The following is a 24,871-nucleotide window of genomic DNA, read 5'->3' as shown; positions in this document are numbered from 1 at the left end:
TGTGTGCCAAAGTGAGACCTGCCACATTATTTAGCATGCCTGAAGAGTTTGCAAACTGTCATTGAGTCCAAGAAAAACACAGGGAATAATGTGGGCTGGCACAAAGGCAGAAAAGCAGTGGCAGATGCATCACCTCCTTCAGTTCTTTGACTTCTGCTAGACCGTGTCATGAGATTTAATTCAGAGATTTGGATATTTTCAGCACTTCATTATAGAGATCACTCAGTAGTTTACAATTTATATCACCCAGCTTTATTTCCCCTGACATTCTCAATTGTATTTTCACACACAAAGTGTCTCCATTCATCCCTGCATTATCAAAACTCATTAACCCAGATTAGGTTTGCTGGGGCAGGAGCTTACCCAAGTAGCATTGGGTCCAAGATATTTGTCTTGCCCACTTGTGTAATTGGCAAAGTTACTAGACCTGACAGAAGCAATAACTCACCTCAGTGCCAGCTTCTGAAGTTCATATTCAGAATCCTGTGAAACAGAACAGGAATTGATGAAGTGGTAATAAATGATTTCTTTAGAGTCAGGCCGGACCACCGGAGATTAGACAGTCTGGAGATATGGGCAGTAGCCTCAGCTGTACTTTTTAAGGGCAAGATCACTGGAGACTACTGGAGGAGTGTGGAATCTGAAAAAGGTTAAATATAAATTGACAGGAGAAATGATGAAAGACAGTGGGAAGAAACATAGCCTCATGGAGGTAGCCAGGTGTTGTGTTTAACTTTTATTGTGTTATTTCTGCCCTGTCAGAGGTTTGTGTAGACAGATAGATAGATAGATAGATAGATAGATAGATAGATAGATAGATACTGTACTTTATTAATCACAAGGGGAAATTGTGTATGTCACCATTATAATAAGGCAAGTGTTTTGTATAGCCCCTTTATTGTATATACCCACAGAGGCACAGGTCAGGATGAACCAATTGAACATCCAGGAATACTTGGTGTCACATCATGAACATACTCCCAAGCTTTGCTATTTTCACACAGATACTCTAGCTTGATTTAACTGTGGTCAAGGGAATGTTCTAGAAAGATGAAAAAACTATTAATGTTCCATCGCTGCCTTTTCCATTTCAAAGTAATGGACAGCTAGGGCAAGGCAGAAACCAATCATGAATGAGATGCTGTCACACCAAGCCTTGATCACTTCAATTTCGAGCTGCCACATAACATGCCAAGCATGATTTTGGGATGCAGAAGTCATCCTGAGACAGTGCCTGGCCTGAGAAGTGCACCAAAGTTTCTGGAGATTAACTGAATTACAAACAAATACAAAAGTATTGTATATTTTCAATGGACATTTGGCTAATTTTTCAAGAGGAGCATTAGTTCTGGAGTGAAGGGCAGTGGTCTGCTGTGTTTGGCTGACTGACTGGAGTTTTTTTTAAACTTCCATCAGATTGGAGTAAATTCAGGTAACAAGATTTCTGATATGGTAAGAGTAAGAACCTGTAACTCACGGTAAATGACAATGTGATGCCACATTCAACCATTGCCTGAACATTTTAATTCATCCATCCACCAAATACACTTTATAAATTGCACTTTACAATTGAGGGATTAAACAACACTAAGCACAAGAATAGGATATTTGACATATATATGGGAAACTTGCATGGACATAGGGAGAACGTACAAAGACCACAGAAAATACAAGTGACTTAGCCCCAAATTAAACCCAGCACTAATAACTGTACCCCAGTCCTTCTCGGTGATGTAACAAGTAACAAGTAAGAAATTGCAAAACACTTTGCACTGATGTGCCACCTAAGGCTAAATGGAATGGAATGGAGCCAAAACCAAGTGACTTCCTCAATGGCAAGAGAGGCACACATTTAGAATCTTTAAACAACATAACAGAACGCTGGTGTCAGATAAGCTTAAGTAACTGCCTGGGCTGTGCTGATGAGCACTGGTGACAGAATGTCCTAGATTGAGTTGTGGGATATGGAGGGGTCTACGTTTGATGCTCCGATGTCCTCCTGTAGCGTCGTGGCCAATATCAGCATATGAATGACAAACTGATGGACTGGCATCTTGCCTGAGGTACATGTAGGACAGTCTTCAGCTAGCTGCCACCATGCCAAGAGTGATAAGCAATAGATAATAGTACAAATGGAAAATACAGATATTGGATTAAAGCCACATAGTCGTGATGATTGACTGGTAAAACTTTATTCCTATAAAGGAAATAGAATTGTACAAAAATAGAGCTCAGAAAACCTTTTTTGTCAGTAAAATAATAATGACAATAACTTTAACAACAGCAATAGTAACAATATTTATAAATCCTTTATTGTATAACAAAATACTGATGTATAACCTACACTGCAAGATTTACATTTTGCACCAGAGGTTTTGGTTTTTCTTAAGGTCACTGACATTGAGTTATATATATCATTTAAAAAATACAGTGAAAAATATGTCACTTTGACGACAATGTTAATATATATGTAGTCCCTGAAAAATGTTTCATCTACTAGGGGCCAGCAGCCTTGGACATTTAGAACCACCACAGAATTAAGCTAAGTCTTTTCTTGGTGCTCGCTGTGAATGCTGTCACTGAAGTGGTTTCAATGTAAATTTATTTAACATTTTCAACCAATATTACAAGGAATAAAATACCGAGATACATGGGATACATGGTCATTTTATAATAAATAGAAGTCTTGTATTCAGTAGAACAAGTTCTATAAAAATAAATAAATAACTTAATCATAATAAATACTTTACTTACACTTAAAATAATGCAGAAAGATGCATAGCATCCATTGGTGAAACTCATTTCATCATTAAACAGAAGAGCATAAAATGAACTCTCGAACCTGAAATTGTTTGACCGCAGAATGGCAGCTCAACGTCTGGGTACATTTTTTTGAGGGTCTCCACCTGTGGATTTCGGGTTAATAGAGAAATTACGCTGCTGTTATTAGTGTGTCCTCCATCAGCAATGTAAATTCACATGTCAGAGACCTTCAGGCTACCATACAGTAACAATCAGTAGCCATTTCCATCAAGGTCTTAACTACTGTTCTTTATGAAGGAGCTCTGTGGCCTGTAAGAATATATGACTTTGTAGAAAAAGCCCTGCTAGGGCAACATAAAGAAGAGTCCTTGAATCTTCTTATAAAGGACCTGAGGAAACTGGGTTGTGACCAGTTAGTATCCAGTAGACTGTGACCTTTTAAATGTCCAAGCATCCCTTAGACCATCACAATAAAAATGTTCTACTTTAAGAATTTTTTTTGAAGGCCATCTATCACAAGGGCCCACAATATACAATACCTATCGTGACGTTATCATTCTGTAGAACTGCTGTGCTAGTGGCTTAAACTATCAATCATCTTTAGCCAGTAGGATTCTGTCAAATTAAATTAGCTAGAAAAAGCTATCGTTATTACAAAATGTGTTTTATTTTTGGTTGAAGGATCTTTATGATAGTCATACCTGGGTTTCATGATATCAGAACACTATATAAGAGGACAAGTTAATATCCCATTGAAAGTTTATATGGACTGTAGCAAAAAAGAGCAACATATTTATATCACTTGAGCAGGACAATTACGTACCTTTGTTGCAAGAAAATGTGACAATATATGGCAGCCATCTTTGAATATTGACATCATCATTCTCTGAATTTGTGAACCCTTCTTAACTGTGTGCCTTTTGCAAGATCCTCTTTTGGATGTGTACTTGATAAAAGTGGGATTTTCTGAAACTATGAATCCTAAGGAATAAAAGTTGACTCTGAGGCTGTCGTGGTGTCAGATACTTTACAAATGTGTTTGTTTTAAATTTTTCTTCACAACCTAACACATGCAAATTTTGTGCTGCAGGGCAGAGGTTATTACATGCTATTTCCCTGATTTATTTTTAAAATGACCTATTGTGAAGTCTTTTGCAAAAGGGGAACATTTTTTATTTTAAAAGTAACTGAACCTTGACCTACCGCTCACCGAAAATCAACAAATCCATGAATACCCTACAATGACATGACATGACAGCTAAAACCCTGAAAAGACTGGTATGTGAGTAAACTGTTAAACAGAACACACTGGGAATAGGAGTAATTTATGGTTCACATACAACACAAAACCAATCTACATTTACTTCCCATTGGGAAATGCTAATGGGCAAAGGAAGGCAGGCATTCAGAGTATTCATTTTAACTTAAGGAGGAAATCATTGCAATCTTGTTTTCTGTAGGTGAAGTAATCAATGAGTTACAGTCCCACACAACCAAACCAGTTGGGCAGTGGTAAACCAAGGTCTGAATGGAGATATGTGCATGGCCTGTACAGGCTTATGGGTTATCCATCAATTCATCCATAACCACACTTGCTCAATTTCAGTGCAGAGTGATGGGTATGTCTGAGATTTTGCTGGCAAGTAACAGTACGCTGGACACCAGTTGGTTCACTTCACACATTTCCTCACAGAGCTGTTAGAGGGAAATCAAAATAAGCAGTTGCTTAGAGCCTAATGGTTTGTTTTCTCTTATTATTAACATGAGTGCATAAGGTGGACTGCAATTTTGTGAAGCAAAAGTGGTTACAAGCAACAAGCACTTGGATTACCACTTTCTGCTCAGAAATGGCCTTACAAATCCAAATCTTATGACTATAAAACCAAGAACAACATCCAGGTTGTTTACACTCAGCTCTAAGTCAAGTCATGTTGGGGAGCATGCACTGGTACGGTGCGTTGCTGCACCCACTACATGATGAAACAACTCAGGATGCCGGTTTGCAAACCCCCAGGCAGACACACAGTCCAGTCCTGTCCTCTGGAAATAAACCTTTGTCAGCCACAGTGGGCGACCCCTTGGCCTGGTCCAACCACTCGGGTCCCCAATAATGAGGATCCTATGAGCTGGATCACCCTCTGGGAAACACACCACATGGCCATAGTGCCGTAACTGATGCTCCCTCACAATGCAGGTAATGTGCCTCATTTGGGACTCCATGAGCAACCGCTCATTTGACAGATTTTTCGGACAGACACAGTACCAAAGGAGTCCCGTCTTCGTCTCAGGTCACTGGATAGTGTCCATGTCTCATAACCATATAGCAAGACAGGAAGCACCAGGACTCTAAAGACTTGGACCTTCATCCTTTTCCATAGATATTGTAGTGCAACACACCCCTTTCCAGCTATCTCATGACTCCCCATGCTCTCCCAATCCACGTACTAACTTCACAGGAACAGTCACCAGAGATATAAATGTCACTGCTAAGGTAAGTAAACCTCTCAACAAGGTCAACACTCTCTCCGCAAACAGACATACTACTGATGGCTGTGCCCAAGAGGTTATTAAAGGACTGGATCTTGGTTTTTATCCAGGACACTCGCAAGCCCAGACACTCAGACTCCTTACTCAGTCTCTCGAGAGCTCCGATCAGAGCCTCCATTGACTCCGCAAAGATCACAGCATCGTCAGCAAAGTCAAGATCTGTGAATCTTTCTTCACTAACAGATGTCCCACAGCCGCTGGACCCCACAACCTTGCACAACACATAATCCATACAAGCACTGAACAGAGTAGGAGCAAGAACACACCCCTGACGAACCCCAGAATCAACTGGGAAAAACACTGTAAAATAAATATAAATCGTAAGTGCTTTATGTAGGCTCCAGACTATACCTTGCATTTAAATTGTGCATAACCAATTAAGTTATTCATTTACATAATGTTGGAGTGTCGTGGACAGTTGCAGTTCATGCCTGACACTGCCAGACAAGTAATGTGACATCCCCATCTCCAAAATCACAGTGGTGCATACCTCACCATGACAAGGTATGATTTTCTCTTAAGTTGTAGAGACAGACTCCTGTATGTATGAGAGCTGAGAAGCAATGAATACTCATGCAAAAGTACAACAAGTCACAAGTAAAGAAAGAAAACAGGTGTTTTGGACAATGCAAACAGGAGAGTCTTGTCTGTTCAATGTCTTGTGTTTCTCGTACCGTTGCAGAATGTAAAAAACAAAAAGATGGGAATGAGACTGTAGCTGAATTCATCATACTTAGAAACATTCATATATATCCATTTTTGGTACCACATTAATTGACATCAAAATGTGTGCTACTTTGGAAATTTGAAACAGTGGTGACCTGTGTGAGCGGGTGATGTAATCTGTCATCACCTGCCACCCCTAGTTGTATAATATGATATCCTGAAAGCAACAAGATTGAGCAACTGCAGTCATTAAGTCTGAAAAGCTGTCGACTCAAAGTCCTGTTGTGTACTGCGAGCTTAAAAAGATAAGAAGATTGGTAAATAAGAGGGCACCATTCATTCTGCCATGCTCGTTTGGTTAGCTAATTGCTATGCTGTCCTAACATCTCCTCCACATAATCAAGTGTCTACGTTGTTGTTCAGGTTCAACGCCTCATGTACTTGATTGAAAGCACCATCTTATGGAGCCATCGAGCTTCCACAAGCAGCTTTGTCTTGCACTGCAGCTACATAAATATGGGAAAAAACAGTTAACAATGCTCTATATCAGTTTGAGGAAATGGCCCAACAGAAACTATAGGTTTTATATTGCCCACCCTTGAACAATGCTGAAATGGCTACAGCTGCTAGTCACAGTGAATTCCAAAAATCTTGCTGGCATCACCTTACATGCACCCAGCTTGTGAAAGGTACACCCCTTCACAATCATCACTTCTTAGCAAAGGATAGAACAAACAGAGAACTTTCATGACGTCACCAAGACAGATTTTGCTGGTGGGTGAACTTGTTATTATTTTTTTTGGACTATGAACCATAATCAGATATTTTTTCTAAATAAAAGTATCATCTGATAAGATACAAATACAAAACTAACTCTTTTTTTAATCCTAACACATCTGGGCGTCCACAAACACTACCAAAGAGTGTTCAAGTTGTATTAATCCCCAAGAAGGCATCCTTGCTTACGGTTGTCATATTTGGATACATTAGCTGCTCTTTCTTGGATGCTTTATGGATAACATTATAGTTGATTTGGCAGTAATCAGCTTCAGTTTCAATTTAGCATTCCTTTTTTTTACTCCTGTTGGGGGAGTAAATACAGTATGAGCTGTTGCAGATGCTGACAGCCACCCATAGGCAGTTACAGGAAACAAGCCTTTATAATACAGATAACCTGGCTGTGCACCTAACAAGGGTCCTCAATGTAACTGCATCCATCCCTTGTTTAATAGTCCTGGGAATCCAGCGGCAGTGAACCATTTACATTCCTTCTTCTTTCTCCATTGTTGTCAATGGTCAGGGCAGTCAGAGGTCTTCAGTATGGATGCACTATGTGCCATTGTCCGTTCCATAGACAGCAAGGAATGGCCGTCTTCTTTTTGACACCCTTGTGATTCTTGCTGGAGGAACTCATTTCCAGCATTTCAAACTCGCCTTATCCCCTACCACAACACCCTGGCTAAAGAACTCCTCAAAAGCCTTCTTCCTTTCCTTTTTTTCATTTATTCTTGGAGGATGCACAGGCCCCTTCAGCCCACACAGCTACACTCAGCAGCTGACAGCTTTTCCACTGTTTGCCATGTGTTCTGCACATCCATGAAAGAGACAGGTTCATACCGGGTGGGCCGACAACAAGGATGAGCACTGATTTTCTCTTCACCACGGCCCGAGTGGATAACCTTCTGCTGTAGTAGTTTGCTGAGTGTCAAGTCATGATTAGTACGTGCTCGCTGGCAGGATCCTGCACAGTACTTAAAGAGGACAATCTCATCTGAGTCATAACCAAGTCCCAGGTCTCGGACCCGTACATGGAGGGTCCGTACTTTGCAACCACGGCTGTCCCCTCGAGGGGAAGGAGAAGGCTTTGGCTTCTTTCTGCTTTTCCTGGATGCCTTATGGCGCAAAGAGTCTGAAGGAGAGCGCTCCCACCGATTTTGGTGGTCATCAGGGAATTCTGACAGGGAAGGGTCCACTAGAGAAAAGAAAGGAATAAAATAAGTTTATAAAATCTGAAAAGAACAAATGTTTTTAAATACATAAGGTAGTGTTCCCTACTTGAACGTGTTATTCAAAAACAATCCCTGCATTTTTAAGCAACACTTCCCATTTGTGACTTTGAATAAAATATCTATTTTCACACATGTGTATTGGGAACAGCTGAAGGACCCTAGTGACTGTAATTCCACCTCTGCTCCAGGGGTTGGTGCTGTGTCCTAATATGTTACTCTTTCTCCCTCTGCAGACCAGTTAATTGACAGCTAGAACACCTCTGACGTTAATTCCAATGTCCATCCACCTGGACTTGCCTCCTCCTTTCAGAAGTGCCCAAAACAGGAAGTTCTGTCATCTTGGGACAGTTCTGTTTTGAACTTCTGTCTGTAGAGACAACTCCACAATAAGTTCCTTTTTTTTGTTTTTTTTTGTTGTAATTTTTCTGCATCCAAATATAAGGGCTAGCCATCTTGGCACCCCAAATCTTTATCGTTGTCCTTTACTTCTGTTACACCATATACCGTAGTTGAAAACACACTGCCAGTCCCATATTAGAGTCCTTACGTGGATGCTTTAGGGGAAAGCTATACATCTCATTTATAAATAGCACTAAAGGCCAAAGTTGTCTGAATTACTGGAAAAGTATATTATATTTGATCATTTACAATGTTTAGACATGCTATATCAAAAATTACTTTGCTATTTATTCATTACTAGCAAAATACCCGCGCTTTGCAGTAGTAGTGTGTTAAAGAAGTTATGAAAAAGAAAAGGAAACATTTTAAAAATAATGTAACATGATTGGCAATGTAATTGTTTTGTCACTGTTATGAGTGTTGCTGTCATCAAGGATTTGATTATCATTATTTATTTCAATCAGGTTCGTATTTGTAGGATGTGTTGTGTTCAAGTTACATTCCGTGTTTGTCAACCGTTGTAAAGATAACAGGTTTCATTCATTGAAGTGATCACTACCCAAATGGTACTCGTGAATCTAAGATGTTTAACAGGCATTCCCGGTATTAATTTGTGGATTTGCCTGCGAATATTTAGTGGCAGCGTGTCTATTAACTTGTGGATTTTTCTGCGAGTATTTGGCGGCAGCGTCACAAAATTGTTTCCGTCTAGCTGCATCAGAAAATGTACCACAACGTCTGACACACCCCCTTTTTACGGTTTTCTCACAGCTTGGATTGCTGCTGTCATAATCGGTTTGAGTTTCATGGTTTGTTTCAATTACGTTAGTATTTGCAGGACTTGTGTTGAACTGACATTCGGCATCTGTCAAGCATTGTAAGCATACAACCGGTTTCATCGATAACTTCGCATCCAGCTTTTGAGAGTTGAAACATTCATAAACATCAAAGTGTCCACTACTCAAATCGTCACCTGTGAATCTAAAATGTTTAAGAGGCATTGGCGGTTCTCCAAAGGTGTAAAATATTTGGCCATTTCGGTACACTTGAAAGCGACAACCAAACAATTCACCAGCAGCCATCAGCTCACATGCAGATGCATAGGTGAAGGGCTTAAGCATTTCACTCTTATAGTGCTCCTGTGTAGTATAAATATCTTCTGTACCGTCATCAGTCCACACCTTGAACCTGTCCCAGTCATTCAATACATAAGACATAATGTTCCCCCGGATATCAAGATTGAGCCTGATAGGGCCGTGCAATATGTAACAAAGAGAATGGAAAAGGCAGGCGTCATCTCCGGGCATGGAAGCCACTCGGTAAGTGACAGTTCTTTGATTGATGGTGATCACCTCGATAGACATCTCACCACCCAAATCGCTACTTGTGAATCTAAGATGTTTAACAGGCATTCCTGGTATTAAGAGTCTCTATGAATTTGTGGATTAGCCCACGAGTATTTAGCGGCAGTGTCTCTATGAACTTGTGGATTTGCCTGTGAGTATTTAGCGACAGCGTGTCTATTAACCGGTGGATTTTTCTATGAGTATTTGGCGGCAACATCACAAAGCTGTTTCTGTCTAGCTGCATCAGAAAATGTACCACAACATCTGACACGCCTCCTTTTTGCTGTTTTCCCACAGCTTGGATTGCTGCTGACGGACGGCCTTATATGGGCAGGCACTCAATTACGTGGGAGGCGTGGTGATTGGGGACACAACTCCGCCTCACACGGCGACCGAGCTGCAGGCTATGGACGTATATATGTACGAAAGTAGGATTCAGTTATGACCATTACGCGTAGAATGAAAACTGCCTAACTTTTGTAAGTAAGCTGTAAGGAATAAGCCTGCCAAATTTCAGCCTTCTACCTACACGGGAAGTTGGAGAATTAGTGATAAGTGAGTGAGTGAGTGAGTGAATCAGTCAGTCAGTCAGTCAGTCAGTGAGGGCTTTGTCTTTCACTAGTATAGATTTACTATATATCTGTTTAAAAATCAACCTCAGAGATCCTAATCTTGTAAGTTGCTTTGAGTAAAGATACTTATCAAACACGTAAAAATCCATCCATTATTCAACAAGATTTCATAGGGCATCTTGTGTGCAGAGCACAATCTCATTGTGGTTTTCTAACTCATAAGGTACAAAATTATACAGTGAAGGAGAAGAATGGGCATCCAGGCTGGGAATGGAGACTAATTCATTACCTGGAGGCCGATGTGACAACGCAGATGGATTGGCCAGCAAAACAAAAAAATAACTTTGTACCCAGCTGGTATCAAATAATGGAAGGACCAGTGATAACCCAAGGTGGGAACAATTCCATCTCCCATATGCTAGTTGGAAGTGGTACTCACATGGGAACTCAATTGGGATGCACACAGAGGTCCTTGGGATATGGAGTCTGGAAATGCAGCCCTGTCGGGGTCCCTACATTCCATTAGAGGGCACTGTTGGGGGAGGACATCCCTGCTTTCCTTATGGCCCAGAAGTGCTCCCCAGAAGACATGGCAAAGCACTAGAAACATTCCTGGGTTAGGCATAAAATGAGGCCAAATGCTTTAATTAATTGAGTCAGAGTCGGGAGGCAGTGGGCAACATTCAGCTGAGGTGGAAGAGGAAGAATTAATGATTAATTCTGATTTTAATTGTATATTGCAACACATTGTTGGATGGAGGTTTGTAAAGGTTCTTGGTGGAATAAAAATCCTTTATTTTATTCTTTTAAAGTGTGGTGTATTACTGTGTCTGTGCTTTGTGGCTCTCTAGTACCTCCTTTTGGTCACAAAAGAAAAATTAAAAAGATGAAAGAGTGCAGGCTTTCACTGTAAATATAGCTTTTGTAACTGCAGCATTAGATGTAAACTGGATAACTTTATGATAAAGAGCAAGAACAATGAAAATAATATCTTTAGATCTGACAATGGCAGCACAGTGACGCAGTTAGGAGACCTGGGTTCGCTTCCCGGGTCCTCCCTGCATGGAATTTGCATGTTCTCCCCGTGTCTGCATGGGTTTCCTCCGGTTTCCTGCCATAGTCCAAAGACATGTGTGTGTGTGTGGGCTGGTACCTGCCCGGGGTTTGTTTCCTGCCTTGCGCACTGTGTTGGCTGGGATTGGCTCCAGAAAACCTCCATGACCCTGTAGTTAGGATATAGTGGGTTGGATAATGGATGGATGGACAATGGCTAATGTACATACAGGTAAGTTTAGACTACAGGTTCCTCATAATCAGTGAAGAACAGTAGGAAAGTAGGAAAGCTGAAGTTAAGTTCAATGGGACATCTGCACTGCATTCAAATAAAAAGTTGGATGCCTTTAACTTTCAGCAGTTCTCTTCATGTTCTTGTTTTAATCTTTTCCCATACACATGCAAGCAAAGTGGTGAAAAGACATCTCTGACATACTCACCAAAGAGTGTGCCCCAATTGGAGTGAACTGAATGTTCAATGTTGTCGATCACTTCCACCTCAGTCTCCTGTGGTGGCTCATCTTGCTTCTGGAAGCTCGGAGGAAACACCTCTGAGAAGCCCTCTGCTTCACTTTCCAGTTTCTCCAAGAGGCCTTCTGTCTCAGTGGCTGGTTCCGGACTCCAGCTCTCCTGAGGTGAAACACCCACCACTATTGACAACAGAGAAGCAAGGATCCATAACATCACCTGACAAAAAATGCACAAGAATGGAATACACCCCAATGTTAGACTGGTGCAGAGTTCCTCATTTCTGCTACTAAACATCACGTCAACAGTTTCTCATGCTGTCCAAAGGACTCTGGTGTCAGACAAGAAGTTCCCAAAAAGCTTTCTGTAGGCCTTTCCCTTCTGGAGGTTATAGTTGGTGGAGAAAAACACGGCATCCATCCAAAGAAGAGGCACCAGACCATTAAGCATGCACTGACAAAGAGGAAATGAAGAGTGCAGCCACAAAGGGGTCAATTAGCTAATTCTTGTACAACAAACACCTGTAGACTGTCCCATTTGAGTTTCTCTTTCATATAGCGAAGCTGTGATCAGCAACCCCAGAGAGCGCCTTGAATTTGCATTTCTGGCATGTGTTGGGGCAGGCTGCACACAGCTTTCTCTCAAACTGCAAAAGGAGAAAGAAATTCTTGGATCCCAGCCTAGTAATTCTGAGGTGATAAGCCAGCTCAAGTGAATATAAGCTACTCATACACCTACACCACCTAACAATAACCCCCAAAATCTGGCTACAGAGTGTGTGTTAATGACAAGTACTTACTGAAAGACTGCATCGTCCACTAACCATACATTTAAGTAGAGTCTGGTGTGGTTTAGAAAGAAAAGAAACACATTAACAGAGTCTCAGCTATAATTCAACACACACCTTCAAACAACTGACTAAATTAACAAGCTTAAATGAAACACACAGCTCTAACCAGCTAGGCAGGATAAGCACAAATCAAAAGGCAATTACCTCACATCCCTTATAGGCAAAATCATGAATTTTCAGGCTTTTCAACATTTCAGCACCCAGCCCTCCCAACACAGCTGCTGGTTTCTGTTCCAGCCAACTTTCTTAATCTTTGCTTGCCCTCTGGAGGAACATTTTACACTTTTAGGAAATTTTGAGAGACATCCTTTAGTAAGAAAATGTCCGCTCTTTTGCATTTGTTTGTCACTGTAGAATGCAAATTCAGCTTAGGAGGTGCTCATCCCAATTTAAGCAAGGTACCTGCATGCTGTTAGTAATATCAAATAACATACCACCGTGTCCATAATAATTGATAATAGTTTGCCCTGCTCTAATTATGCAATTCAGCTACAAGGTTCTCTTCCTGGTCTCCTCCCATGACACCTCCTTATATGCTTGGATCAGCCCATCTGGCTTGTTGCCTGGCAGTATTAATCATGCATAGGTAACATGATGGGGTGGAAAAGACAAGGTCAGTACTCTAGCATTGTGTCATGTTGACCTTGCCACAGGCTTCTATTTTGTTTAATTGTGCACTTCTTTCTTCATATAGATTTTTGTCTTTTGCTCTTGTCCTCTAATGTCAGATGACTGCTTGGATCTGTGCTTTGCCCTTCCCTTACAAGTTTAGTTTTGCCCAAGCTCAGCCCATCTGCCTCTGTTACTAGACAACAATAATCATGTAGCAGTCGCATGACAGGAAAAAAATGGAGAACAACAACAACAACAACATTTATTTATATAGCACATTTTAATACAAATACTGTATCTCAAATTGCTTTACATGATGAAGAAAATAAGACAACACTAATTAACACAGAATAAGAGCAAGGTCCGATGGCCAGGGACTCCAGACGGCTGGAGAGAAAAAATAAAATCTGCAGGGGTTCCAGGCCACGAGACCACCCAACCCTTCTCCACCTTAGACTTAGCCTATTTAGTCTTGTCTAATGATTTGTATTTACTGATTTGAATTCTTTGTACAATGACTACACTGGATAGCAGATAATATTAGAGATAAGGGGAATCAGGAGGTGGCTTGTAACAATAAAACAAGCCAAAGTCAAACCAAGGAAACAAGAGAAATGCCATCAAAGCCCAAAACACAAAAAAAAATCGTAATCATTGAACAGAAGACAATTCAATGCCAAAATAATCACACTCTCAAGAATTTTACATAGTCACTTCCACAAACTTCGACACTGAGGATGTTTAACTTATAAGGTGTCATGCATGTGACATCGCAGTATGTGACTCCCTGAAGTCCACCTTCAACAAGCAACCCATGTGTCCTTGATGATGACCTCACAAAATGATTGTGCACAAAATAAATAAAAAATGTATAAAATAAAGATACAATTTATTTTTTAACAACATTAAAAATGCATCAAATTGAAAATCAAGCAATACCAGTGAATTCCTTTGTCTGCAAAAACCCCAGGACAAGATTTAAATCTCTCTATTATAAAAAAAATCTTGGAAGGAGATGACACATGATTTTCTCAGAGAGACACTTTCACGTCCTTCGAGACGAGTCTTTGTGCCAAGAGATTTAATCACACCCGGGGATGGAAATAAAAGACAAAGAGTAGATCACAAAATAGAACGTCATAAAGAATTCAAAAACGGTTGCATGGTACACATGCAGAGTATGTTAGAAATAATGGAAGTACGAAAATTCAAAAGTCTCAAAAAAAGGATAGTAAAGATCGCATTAGCGCAAACAAATGGAAATTATTACTCTGTGAAATAATGGAATAGCAAAAAGAGATCGAATATATTGTTCAGATTTAAACCTTAATTTGGGAGACTTGTAGATCATCTAATTAGTGTTGCCATCAGGAAAAAACAGTAGTGTTTCTTCCCAATGATGAGGTGTATTCGCGAGAATTAAAAGGTTTGTTGTTTGGTGAAAGTGAAATCCAAAAACACTACAGGCAAAATATCCGAATCTACAATAATCTTTTTGCATTCACATCAATCAATGCTCAAAACGTAAATTTACACAATAATTGACCATACGCTATGAGAATCTGTGGTCCCATCAACAATTAAAGCTACAACAAGTTTAATTTCAAAGAAACAACAATTCAGTCAGGTGTATATTTATGATTACAGACAAGTGATGCATTATAGAATTGAAAGTGTTAAACGATTGGATGTATTAGAAGTTATAGAGCCAATAATAGATACAAATCCATACATCAAAAAGTATCACACTTTATACAAAATGTATCTGCAAAACATGGACGAAGAAATTTTCTTGGATTTCTATATGAATCCGAAAAATCACGGTCACATTTATAATAAACCAACATGTGATAAATTGGCAGCGATAACAGTTTCGAAAGACGGAGATATCAAAGACAAGAGTTGATATTCGTGTATATCCAAAAGCAAAGACGATTCAAAAGGAGATCTTGATATGACTTTCATATTAAAACGTTTACAGTTTCCCGTGAGAACAGCTTTTGCTATGACAATTAACAAATCACAGGGACAAACATTCAAAAAAATCAGTTTATTTATTAGAGAGAAAGAAAAGATATTCACTCACGGGCAGTTATACGTTGCATTGTCACGATGTAAATCCAAACACAGAATCAAAATTCAATGCGATCTTGAAAAAAAGTTAATTCCAAATATTGTTTTTACTGAAGTTTTAAAGTAAAATTGAAAATAATGCATATGTACCAATTCCCATGAAAATAACAATCTCTTTAAATTGTACATCCGGTTAACCAAACATGAGGGTTTGTGAGCGAAGCTAGTATGGGGCGGAGCCCCCTAGTATCTTTTAAGAACAAGAATAAGCTTTGAAATTTTTTAAATAAACACTGGATCATAACAATTAGACGGTGTTCAGATGCTCTGTTTTTCTTACCTTCTGTTTCAGCCTGATTTTTAAGATTACTTTAACATATAGGACAGTGGAAAATATTCTTTTCTGGTATCATTACTATTCAACTTATGAAACATTTACTGTTACTCACATTTTTATGTATAACTGCTTATTGCTATCACTGCTGTTATTATTATTATTATTTCTATTGGCGCCATCTCTTTGGCTTGACTCACCCTGTACTCTGAAGGTACCATGGAGTTCACTGTCAAGATGTTAAGCTAAGGGGTCAACTGCCATTCAAGGTGTGGTCAGTCACTGAGAGCTAAGTAGGGCCTGTTATCTAACAAATGAGAATGCTAAAGAAGGGGTAAAAATCTGGATGCCTAACTAGAGGTCAAAATATTAAATATATAACAATGCATTAGACTATGTTAGAAGATTAGGGCATAAAGTAGACCAATGCTAGACTCAGGTCACTACTCCATTTTTACTTCCTCTACCTCTCTCATAATGTGAGTGCTGCACATTTGATTTTGCCAGGTAACAGAGCCAGTTGGGAGGGGTTCCAGGAGACCATGTAGGGAGGGGCAAGGGGTGGAGCCAAATCTCTGGTTGATGTTATGGAAGGACAAGAGCAAACCTGAACAACCCACACAGTCTCATACCTTCCAGCCTCGTTGGTTCTTTTGCGTCACAGATATCCTTTCTGCCATGATTTTCTTCTCCTCATGATGCCATCGCTTTCCATCTGAAATGAAAAGAAGAACATACATAAGCAATGTCCTATTCAGATCACAATAAAGTTATACCTGTACTTGTGCTACTACTGTGTGATTCACAGGTTGATAATATACATTCTCTTTCCTTTTTTCCGGAAAATAAATTCAAATTGCAACATTATCTTTGCAAAAGGATGACAGAAAAGCAAAGTGCTAAAATGTGCAGCCTAGGCTCCTTTCCACATTTCCATAGCCACAGGCTGGTGGAGGAATCCAAAGCAAAAGATTCCACTGTGCGTAAGCATATTAAATGGGCACAAGTGTTGCACTGCATTAGACGAGCCATCAATTTGCTATCCAGGCACTGCCAAAACCATACAATTGTTATAGAACTGCATGTGCTCAAAATGACATCCTGCAGGTTAAGCATGCCTTTGAGGAGAGCCGTAACGAGGCTGGCAGCCTGACAGAAAGCGATACTGAGCTGTGACTAAAGTGACAACACCTCAAACAGAAATGAGCATCGGTGCTCTTTTGAGCTGAGAAAACACAAAAAGGTTGCCATCTGATTCTTCAAGAAGTTTATCCAAGCTAATTTTAGAAAACAGTCTTTAAAGCTTCAGACCATTTCTTAGTATTAGCCACTACAGACCTTACAAGTCTCAGCCAAAAATGGCATCACAAGCTTAATGGAATGGGGGATACATGTGGCAAGGAGAGGACATTCAAACTATTAGCCTTATAAACCAACAGAGAATTAATTTTTTTAAAGAGTTTCACCTTTTCAAAGAATGATCCAGGTGGCCCATATTTACCACCTTCCTGTTACTGTACTGATTCTCATGGTCAATCTTCTATGACATCAAGCCACTGCTTCTAGTATATAACTGCATAATAAATAACACTTGAAATTCCTCAAATCTTTCATCTTTCTTAATTAATCACTTCATCACCAATTTTCTAGGTTTGCTATACCTTTACAAGAACATAGAATGTAGAATATTTTTAGATGGATCTTGCTGCAAATAATGATTATGGTCAAGATGATTATTAAACCTCATGCTTCTGACTGCTCTGCCTGTCCATTAATTCCTTTTATGATCTCACTCAGTCCGCTGCAGGGCCAATTTATATTAATATCCTGTCAGCATCGCATGCTTGTTTTTGGGATGAGGGCGGATGTTGGAGAAACAGCACGCAGACACCAAGTGCTACAGCAGTAATCAGACTGGTAACTGAACCCGGGTCCCTGGAGCTGTGAAGGAGCAGCTCCAAGCAGTACAAAACAATGCCACCTTTCTGTTTTTTTAATGGCAGCAGAGGTTAAATGTCAATGCTGACATGGACCTTTTTTAATATATAGCTCCTTTGTTTTTAAGCACTGCCACTTAAATACATGAAGGATTTGTCATCAAAAATACTTTTGCATTTATTTTTTTTTTGGAAAAATCTTTGTTGATTGCAGTACCTTTAACAGTATAAATTACTATAAAAATCCTGTAAAAGAAGAAGAAAACTGATGAAGAATTACATTACCACAGAAGTCAACAATAAAAGTGTGGCAATATGGTACAGCAGTTGGTATTTGGCCTCACAACTGACTTGAAATCTGGGCCTGATTACTCCTCATGGGAAGTCTGCATGTTCTCCCCTATTTGCAGAAATATTTATATATAGATAGACAAATTTTCATCTCTTTTGCAGGTTAGGCTAACTGGTGACTCTAAACTTGCAGGTAGTGCTGATTGGTGAAATTTGCCAAAGCGTTTTTCACAGCAAATATGTTGTGCTCACCAATCACCTTGTTCAACACATACTTTCCTGGAAATTCGCCTTGTGGTTGACGTAGACAAACTTTTTTTTTTGCCAGTGCCCCATAATGCTTAGTGAGGCTAGCATGACATCACAGAGCTGTAGCAGCCAATGTTGGTTGGGACAACCCCCTCACCCCCAGTGGTGGGCTAAAAATTAACAGAAATCTTGTGAATGAATTTAAACACAGAAGGAAACTGGAAGAGTGCTGGTGCACTGGTGTCTTAAAGGTAATTTTTTTTTTTGTATTAACTTGTGTGATCTGCAAGCTTACGGTTTTAATGATGTTACCCAGAGTGCTATGTAGTTGATGCAGAGAAGAAGGAGTGAAAAACTTCTTTCTTTAGTGTTGCACTTATTTGGTATCAGTGGCAGTGAATGAGCAAAAGAAAAACAAACTGTACGATTTGAGAGAGGTAAGTACCTGCTATGGAATCTGTGGGGGGTTTAGGGGCCAAGACTTAGCGAATTCATGCTTCTTATCTACCACTACCTGATAGAAATGTTATAGTTATGATATTTAAATCTATTCATTTTATCTCGGGACACACAAAGGTGAAAAGGTTAGCTTTATGGCTGTGATCACATTTTTGGCCACAATAATCAATACAGTGTGGTAGCTGTTTCCCTAGTCACCAGCAATGCTTAAAAGACCATTGCACCATTATAATCAACTCAAAATTACTGTAGTTCAGTTTCTCCTTTCTCATTGCCTGCAATGCATTTCACTACGTTCCCAATCATTTCTGCAATTTCGCAGAACACGAGGCAAAACTAATTCAGCGGGGTTCACTCATCACTAAAACGGGCATATGGTTGTGAAAGCATGTGCAGTATTATGGAAAAGGACCCTTTCTAGTCCTGATTCGTGAGATAGCTCTACGATCTTGTATAAACTGTATGCGAATGCAACATGACCAAAAAATATGCATAGTCAACAGATGAGGACATGGGGAGCAACAAAAATGAAAGATTGAGGTGAGAGTGGCCCCTGGTTTAGTCTTGCAGGAAGTGTTACTATTTCTCCATATCTGGAACAATTTTTAAAACAACTCCTTCTTCTAACCAGAAACTGTAATTACACCAGACAGTTAAAATCTGTGACATCCAAAGGTAGCCATACTGTGACTTCCAACAGAATGTTTTAAACAGCTAGGAATGTGATACTAGTAGATAATGAAGTGAAAATATAAGATGTTTAAGTCTATATCAAAAGAAAAATGGCACTCAACCAGTCAGACCACCTAGATAATCCCGGGGCCTCAAAGTCTGCAAAGGAGATGTTTTAAAAGAGAAAAGGAAATGAGCTGACAATTAAAATAATGATAACAAATATTGCAAAGTGAACATTTTATTATTTTTTTTTATTTTATTTTACAATGACATTTTCCTGTCTTTTCACAATCATTTCTTATCATGACTGACTTAAATTTAATGAGAGCTGTATTTATAATGCATACCAATAAACATTTTTAAAAATGATCAACCTATACATGAACTAAAAAGGGAAAGGCCCAGAACATCAAATGGCCAACTGTAAAGCCAGAAGGACAAATTTACTACACTTAATGGTGAATGGCCCTCCCAGGAGTCAGACTATGGAAATACAGGAACAGCGTTCAGAATGGAAGGGGTGCAGAGACATAGGGATTCAAAGAAAAAGAAAAGCATCACTTTAGGAACATTTCACCTTTGTAAAATTTTGAAGCTCTTTGAAGCCCGAGAAGGCATTGGGGTTTCAAGGCTGTGTGTGTGTGTGTTTGAAGATGTCACACCTCATTTGTGAATTTGACTAAAATTGTACAGAATTGCCCTGCCTAATTCACTCAACAGGCTGCAAAACTCTCGCTCACTACAAGAGTGGTGAATTATCATATACTGCATATCCTGGGCATGTGCCATGGCCACAACGACTGGCTAGAACTCAATTATTACATCAACATATAAAATGATGAAGCCTTTGTTATTCCCACATCAGATGCACTGCCGAGGATCTTAACTGCAGCAGGTCAGCTGCTGAGATTCCAATGTTTTTTTTTCTAAATGCTTTCCATGAAATTCATTGACATTGTTCACAATGGATAAGTCAGCTTTCTTTAATCTTCTTTAATATAATCAGGCAACTAAGCCCAAAGGTAGAAAAGGACTGAGATTTAACATGAAACTCACCAAGAAATTTTAAAGCCATGTTCTTAATTTTGAATATAAAATTAGTGTCATTTAAATGAAACTAGGGTGGTGCAGTGATCAGCTCTGCTGCCTCACAGCTCAAAACTCCTATAGTCAGATTCACTCAGTCTCTTGTTTCCAGTTCACAAAGCCTCCATTTTTCTTCTTTGACTATATCAATATTATTCCCTTATCCCAAAAATAAACATGTTAGTATAACTGCCAGCACTACATAAGTGAGAGCATCCATCTCTGGATTGATTATTGCTGCTACACAAAACCCTAAAATAGAATTAAAGGAATATTCCACACTAAACGGATATTTTTATATGTGTTACTTACCCCTTGTCGTTGATAGTGGTAGCCAAGAAAAAGTTTTAATCTCACATTTCCACAGAGAAGGACAACTAATTTTCTAAAAGATTGGGACAAACACTGAACCACAGCAAACAATTTCAAAAATATTCATGAAAACATCTCACTTTGCTTGTGTCACACAATACGCAATTCATGTCACCCAGTCATATGTTCACAACGAGCAAAGCGCATGTATATTTTGCTAAAATATTGTTAAATAGATAACTCCACAAAATAGTCCACAAAGAGGAAGCCTCTCTGCGTGGGGTTACACTTTTGACTTGAAGACCTACCTGTACCCTCATTCACTGGCCAAGAGTTCTATCATTTTTGGACGGAGTATTCCTTTAAGTAAGACTGGCCATATACTGTAGAGTAACCTGTATAGGGGTGCAATTGAAGAATCCTAGAAGACAGAAAAGGCCACAAAGGGGACCAAAGTATCACATGAAGGAGGTTTTATTAATAGATATTATTTGATATATTAAAAAATTTCATTGCTACTTGAACCCATGACTACAGCCATTATCCAACACAATAACAATATCAAACACATTCTTGCCGCACCGTTCATTTGAGCCATACATTGTGGCCTCCCTTCTACCCTTCAATTAAACTGTTGTCCAGCTCCCCTCCCAACACAAAGTTCAAATGGCTTATGGTCAAAAGTAAATTTATACGCCAGTTGTTATTTTAGGGATGTTTTCCTGAACCAGTTCCAGAGTTAGAGCTCCTGGGACCATCCTTCAAAAGGCAACAGTTGACTCTCCCTCTTAGACCTCTGCTTTCCTTTAAAAGTCTGAGCATCTTACACATGGCCTCCCTATTATTATGGGTTGCAGGGAGTCATAAATAGAATAGAGGGGCTCCCAGATGCCACCTACTGCCCAGAACTACATTTATACACTTGAAATTCTTGATTCTGTCAAGCAAATTGTTACAATTGATATAACGATCCTATGGGACAGTGCCACACAAGCTGACAGAGGCAATGCTTAAGGCCTACTGCATTCCGGAGAAAATTCATCAGTTTCTCCAAAACTACTTCAGCCATTTCAGAGTGTGGTTTATATTGGGCAACTGTACTACTTATTGGCAACAGCTGGAGACTGGCATCATTGCCAGGTTTACCAGGGAGGTCGTGGCTGGGCTGCATCATTAGATCAAGCTGGACGGATGCTAAATCAGAGGAATGTCAGGCTACGGTGCAGAGGAAGATCTGGGTCAGAGGAGGAGCACAGGTGCTCTAAAGCACAACTGGAGTACAACTGGAGTCATTGGGACAGTGCACAAGGGAGAAATATGGGCTGGAAATACCTGTGTAACATGGAGGAGTATCAGATTAAGTTCTTACTTTACTCTGTCTAGGATATTTTGCTCACACCAATAAACTTTCCCCAGTGGAAACTGATAGAAAGACTGGGGTTCACACTAATTGGGAGACCTGTTAGCTTGAAACATATTAGCCTGTCAGATGTGAGATTCTGGTAGTGCCATTGCCAGGTACTAGTATAATTGGCTGTGGGATTTCAGAATGAGAGGCAGCAAAAGAACAGAGAGGTATAGTATAGGCCATATGGCTTCATTTTACCAGCTTCATCAGGCCAGGAGACAAAGCGGCAAAGATGCAAGGAGCACAGGGATTCTGGCTGCAGTAAATAGACTGAGAGATTCAATTAGACCTGAAGAGGAAGCTCCTATTTTACAGGAAAATCACCAGCACAAACCTGCAACCCAACATTACTTTTTGGTCCAAAACCACAATGAAGGTTGTCCTACTGGAATTGACAGTGTTCTGGGAGGAAGGAGAGGATTGAGAAAGCAGATTACTGTAAAGTTGGAAAATATGAAACCCTCATCGCAGAACTTCCCAGCTGAAGTTGTCTGCAAGGGGTTTCCCAGGAAATTCATTTTGGAGTAAACTGGGTGTCCTGGGGGGTTACAGGTTCATCTTGCAGGAAGCTGGTATATGACATCAGCAAGCAGCAGAGACAGCATTTAGGTGGCTTTGGTTCAAAAGGAATGAGAGATGGCAGACTGGTGGAAGACAGGTGGACAGAGCTAAATGATAACTGGGCCCAAGGGTTGGGGGCTAAAGGGATAGATCCAGGACACTGGGTCTACTGTCAAGGCCTGTCTGAGGTGTCACAGGCTAATCGTCAAAACACCAGAAAAGATGGATTGCCCATATGAAAATCCAGTGAAGCCCTGACACTCTAAACCTCAAGGCTGTCTCCCAGGGAGAGAAGGAAAGAATGGATGAAAATGTTCATAAGAAGGAGGGGATAGATTAATTAATGCCAACTGCCTCTTTCTCTTTTTCTTTGGAGAATCCTTGGATACTTTGTGTCAAACGAGCGGTTGCTCATGAAGTCCCGAATGAGGCTCATTACCTGCATTGTGAGGGAACATCAGTTATGGCACTATGGCCATGTGGCGCAATTCCCAGAGGGTGATCTGGCATGTAGGATTCTCATTTGTGAGGACCTGAACAGCTGGACCAAACCAAGGAGACACACACATAATACCTGGCTGTGGCAGATAGGTCATTTCTGGGGATTGGGACTAGACCGCGTGTCTGCCTGGGGGTTGCACTCCAGGATCCCAAGCTGTTTCGTCATGTGGTGGGTGCGGCAATGCGCTATACCAGTGCATGTCCCCCAACCTGACACGCTTCATATTATGTACAGGATAATTCTTGTCAGGTGAGGTGGTTATGATGATTTCATCATGTTTTACACACATCACAGAAGAACCCATTTTATAAGCTCCACATAATAAAATAATCAATTTGATGAAGTTGTTCTAACAGAGTTTTAAAACACCTTCAGTCTAATGTAACCTAGTCTATTTTTAATGATATGATGATTACATTAAACTCCAGATGTGTGTGTGTGTGTGTTTTTCCTGTAGTTCAGAATGAATCCCCCATGTTGATGGGGTCCTGCCGCCTCCATCCAGCTTGATGGCCCTCAGCTACTCAGGTTGCTTCCACACGAGCACCCGGTGCCTTTTTATGACTCTTTCCAGAGGCGTATTACCTCCCACATTTGTGCTGTCACAACCTACCCCCCACAGATGTTACATAGTGCTGTCATTTTGGAGTTTATAATGAGCTTGCCACTAATTACTGATCATTATTAGCTCTTGAAATGATTCACTCCACCTGCTTTTCTGACAATAAGGGCAAACAATGGTCGGTAAAAGAAAAAAAATTGGTAGCCCGCACTGCCTATGTTTATACTTAGCTTGTCACTAAGAAATAAATGTGCCCTGGTAAACTGTGTGAACTTGAAATTTAATACTGAATTGGACACATTTGCTGTTTGATGTGATTTTCTCTCTGCGTTATCATGTTCAAGTTAGACATCAGGTCTAGACAGAATGTAAACTGCGTAAGAAAACTCAATGTACTCCACTTACTGTACTGTCCCATAGCTAAGAGAATCAAAATGCTGGATGACTTGAGGCTGGCAGTTGAAAGACGGCAAATTATTTTAGACAACATTTCTATCAATCTTTCCATCATTTGTTGAAGTAGTTCTCAACACTAATGTATCACTTTTACTTTTCTTTTCAAAAGTGTATGTGACAGTTTTTCAGCTCAACTTACAAAAATCAACCACTGATTTACTCTCCTAGAGCAGCTACTGCAATACACCATAAGTACAGATATGGTAGTTTTAACAACCTGTTAATGTAACAAGAATCGTTAGCTTGTTGAGTTGGTTGCCGTTTTAAAGAGATATGCTAGGATTGTGTGGGTTAGGGGGCCTTGCAATAGACTGGGAACTCTGTCCCAAATCTGTGGAAATGACCTCTGCCCCCCTATTAATGTTAAAAACTAGAAATGTGTGCAGAGTGGGATTTCATTTTTTGCTGCTTATTAACTTTAAGATATTCACTGATTAAGAACTTTGCTTGGGGCTAAAAACCTCTCTGCTAACAGCTTAATTTGCATTATTTATATTTTGACTTTCAAACAGTATTCCTACAAATAATTCAATGATTACTGTAAACCAAACAGACGCCCATGCTTTTTGGAGTCTCGTCTTTTGCATTTCATTAGTTCCCGTGATGTCCCTAGCAAATAAAGGTGGAATGGATAAATTAGAAATTTCACAAGGTGGAAGTCAGTTGTTTATTTTCTGTTAA

The 24,871-nt window shown here is 39.9% G+C and overlaps 1 protein-coding gene across 3 annotated transcripts in view; it reads right to left on the bottom strand.

Annotated features, from left to right (window-relative positions):
- Positions 1-5,565: 5,565 nt before the first annotated feature.
- LOC120514935 (artemin) overlaps positions 5,566-24,871 on the bottom strand; it is an 89,882-nt gene continuing 70,576 nt past the window's right edge. For 2 of the 3 annotated variants that reach the window (XM_039735591.1, XM_039735592.1), the window contains 3 exons: positions 16,325-16,407; positions 11,796-12,042; positions 5,566-7,948 (listed from right to left, as the gene is read on the bottom strand). In XM_039735591.1, coding sequence (XP_039591525.1) covers positions 7,506-7,948; positions 11,796-12,042; positions 16,325-16,407 — 773 coding nt within the window. In that variant the 3' untranslated portion in view covers positions 5,566-7,505. Of the gene's footprint in view, positions 7,949-11,795; positions 12,043-12,622; positions 12,677-16,324; positions 16,408-24,871 lie in introns of those variants that run through there. The other variant, XM_039735593.1, reaches the window with a different exon arrangement.

This window comes from Polypterus senegalus, chromosome 14, assembly GCF_016835505.1.
Source record: "Polypterus senegalus isolate Bchr_013 chromosome 14, ASM1683550v1, whole genome shotgun sequence".
In the NCBI taxonomy this organism is placed as follows: domain Eukaryota; kingdom Metazoa; phylum Chordata; class Cladistia; order Polypteriformes; family Polypteridae; genus Polypterus; species Polypterus senegalus.
The sequence above is the reverse complement of the archived record's forward strand: the minus strand, read 5'-3'. Positions and strand labels throughout refer to the sequence as shown.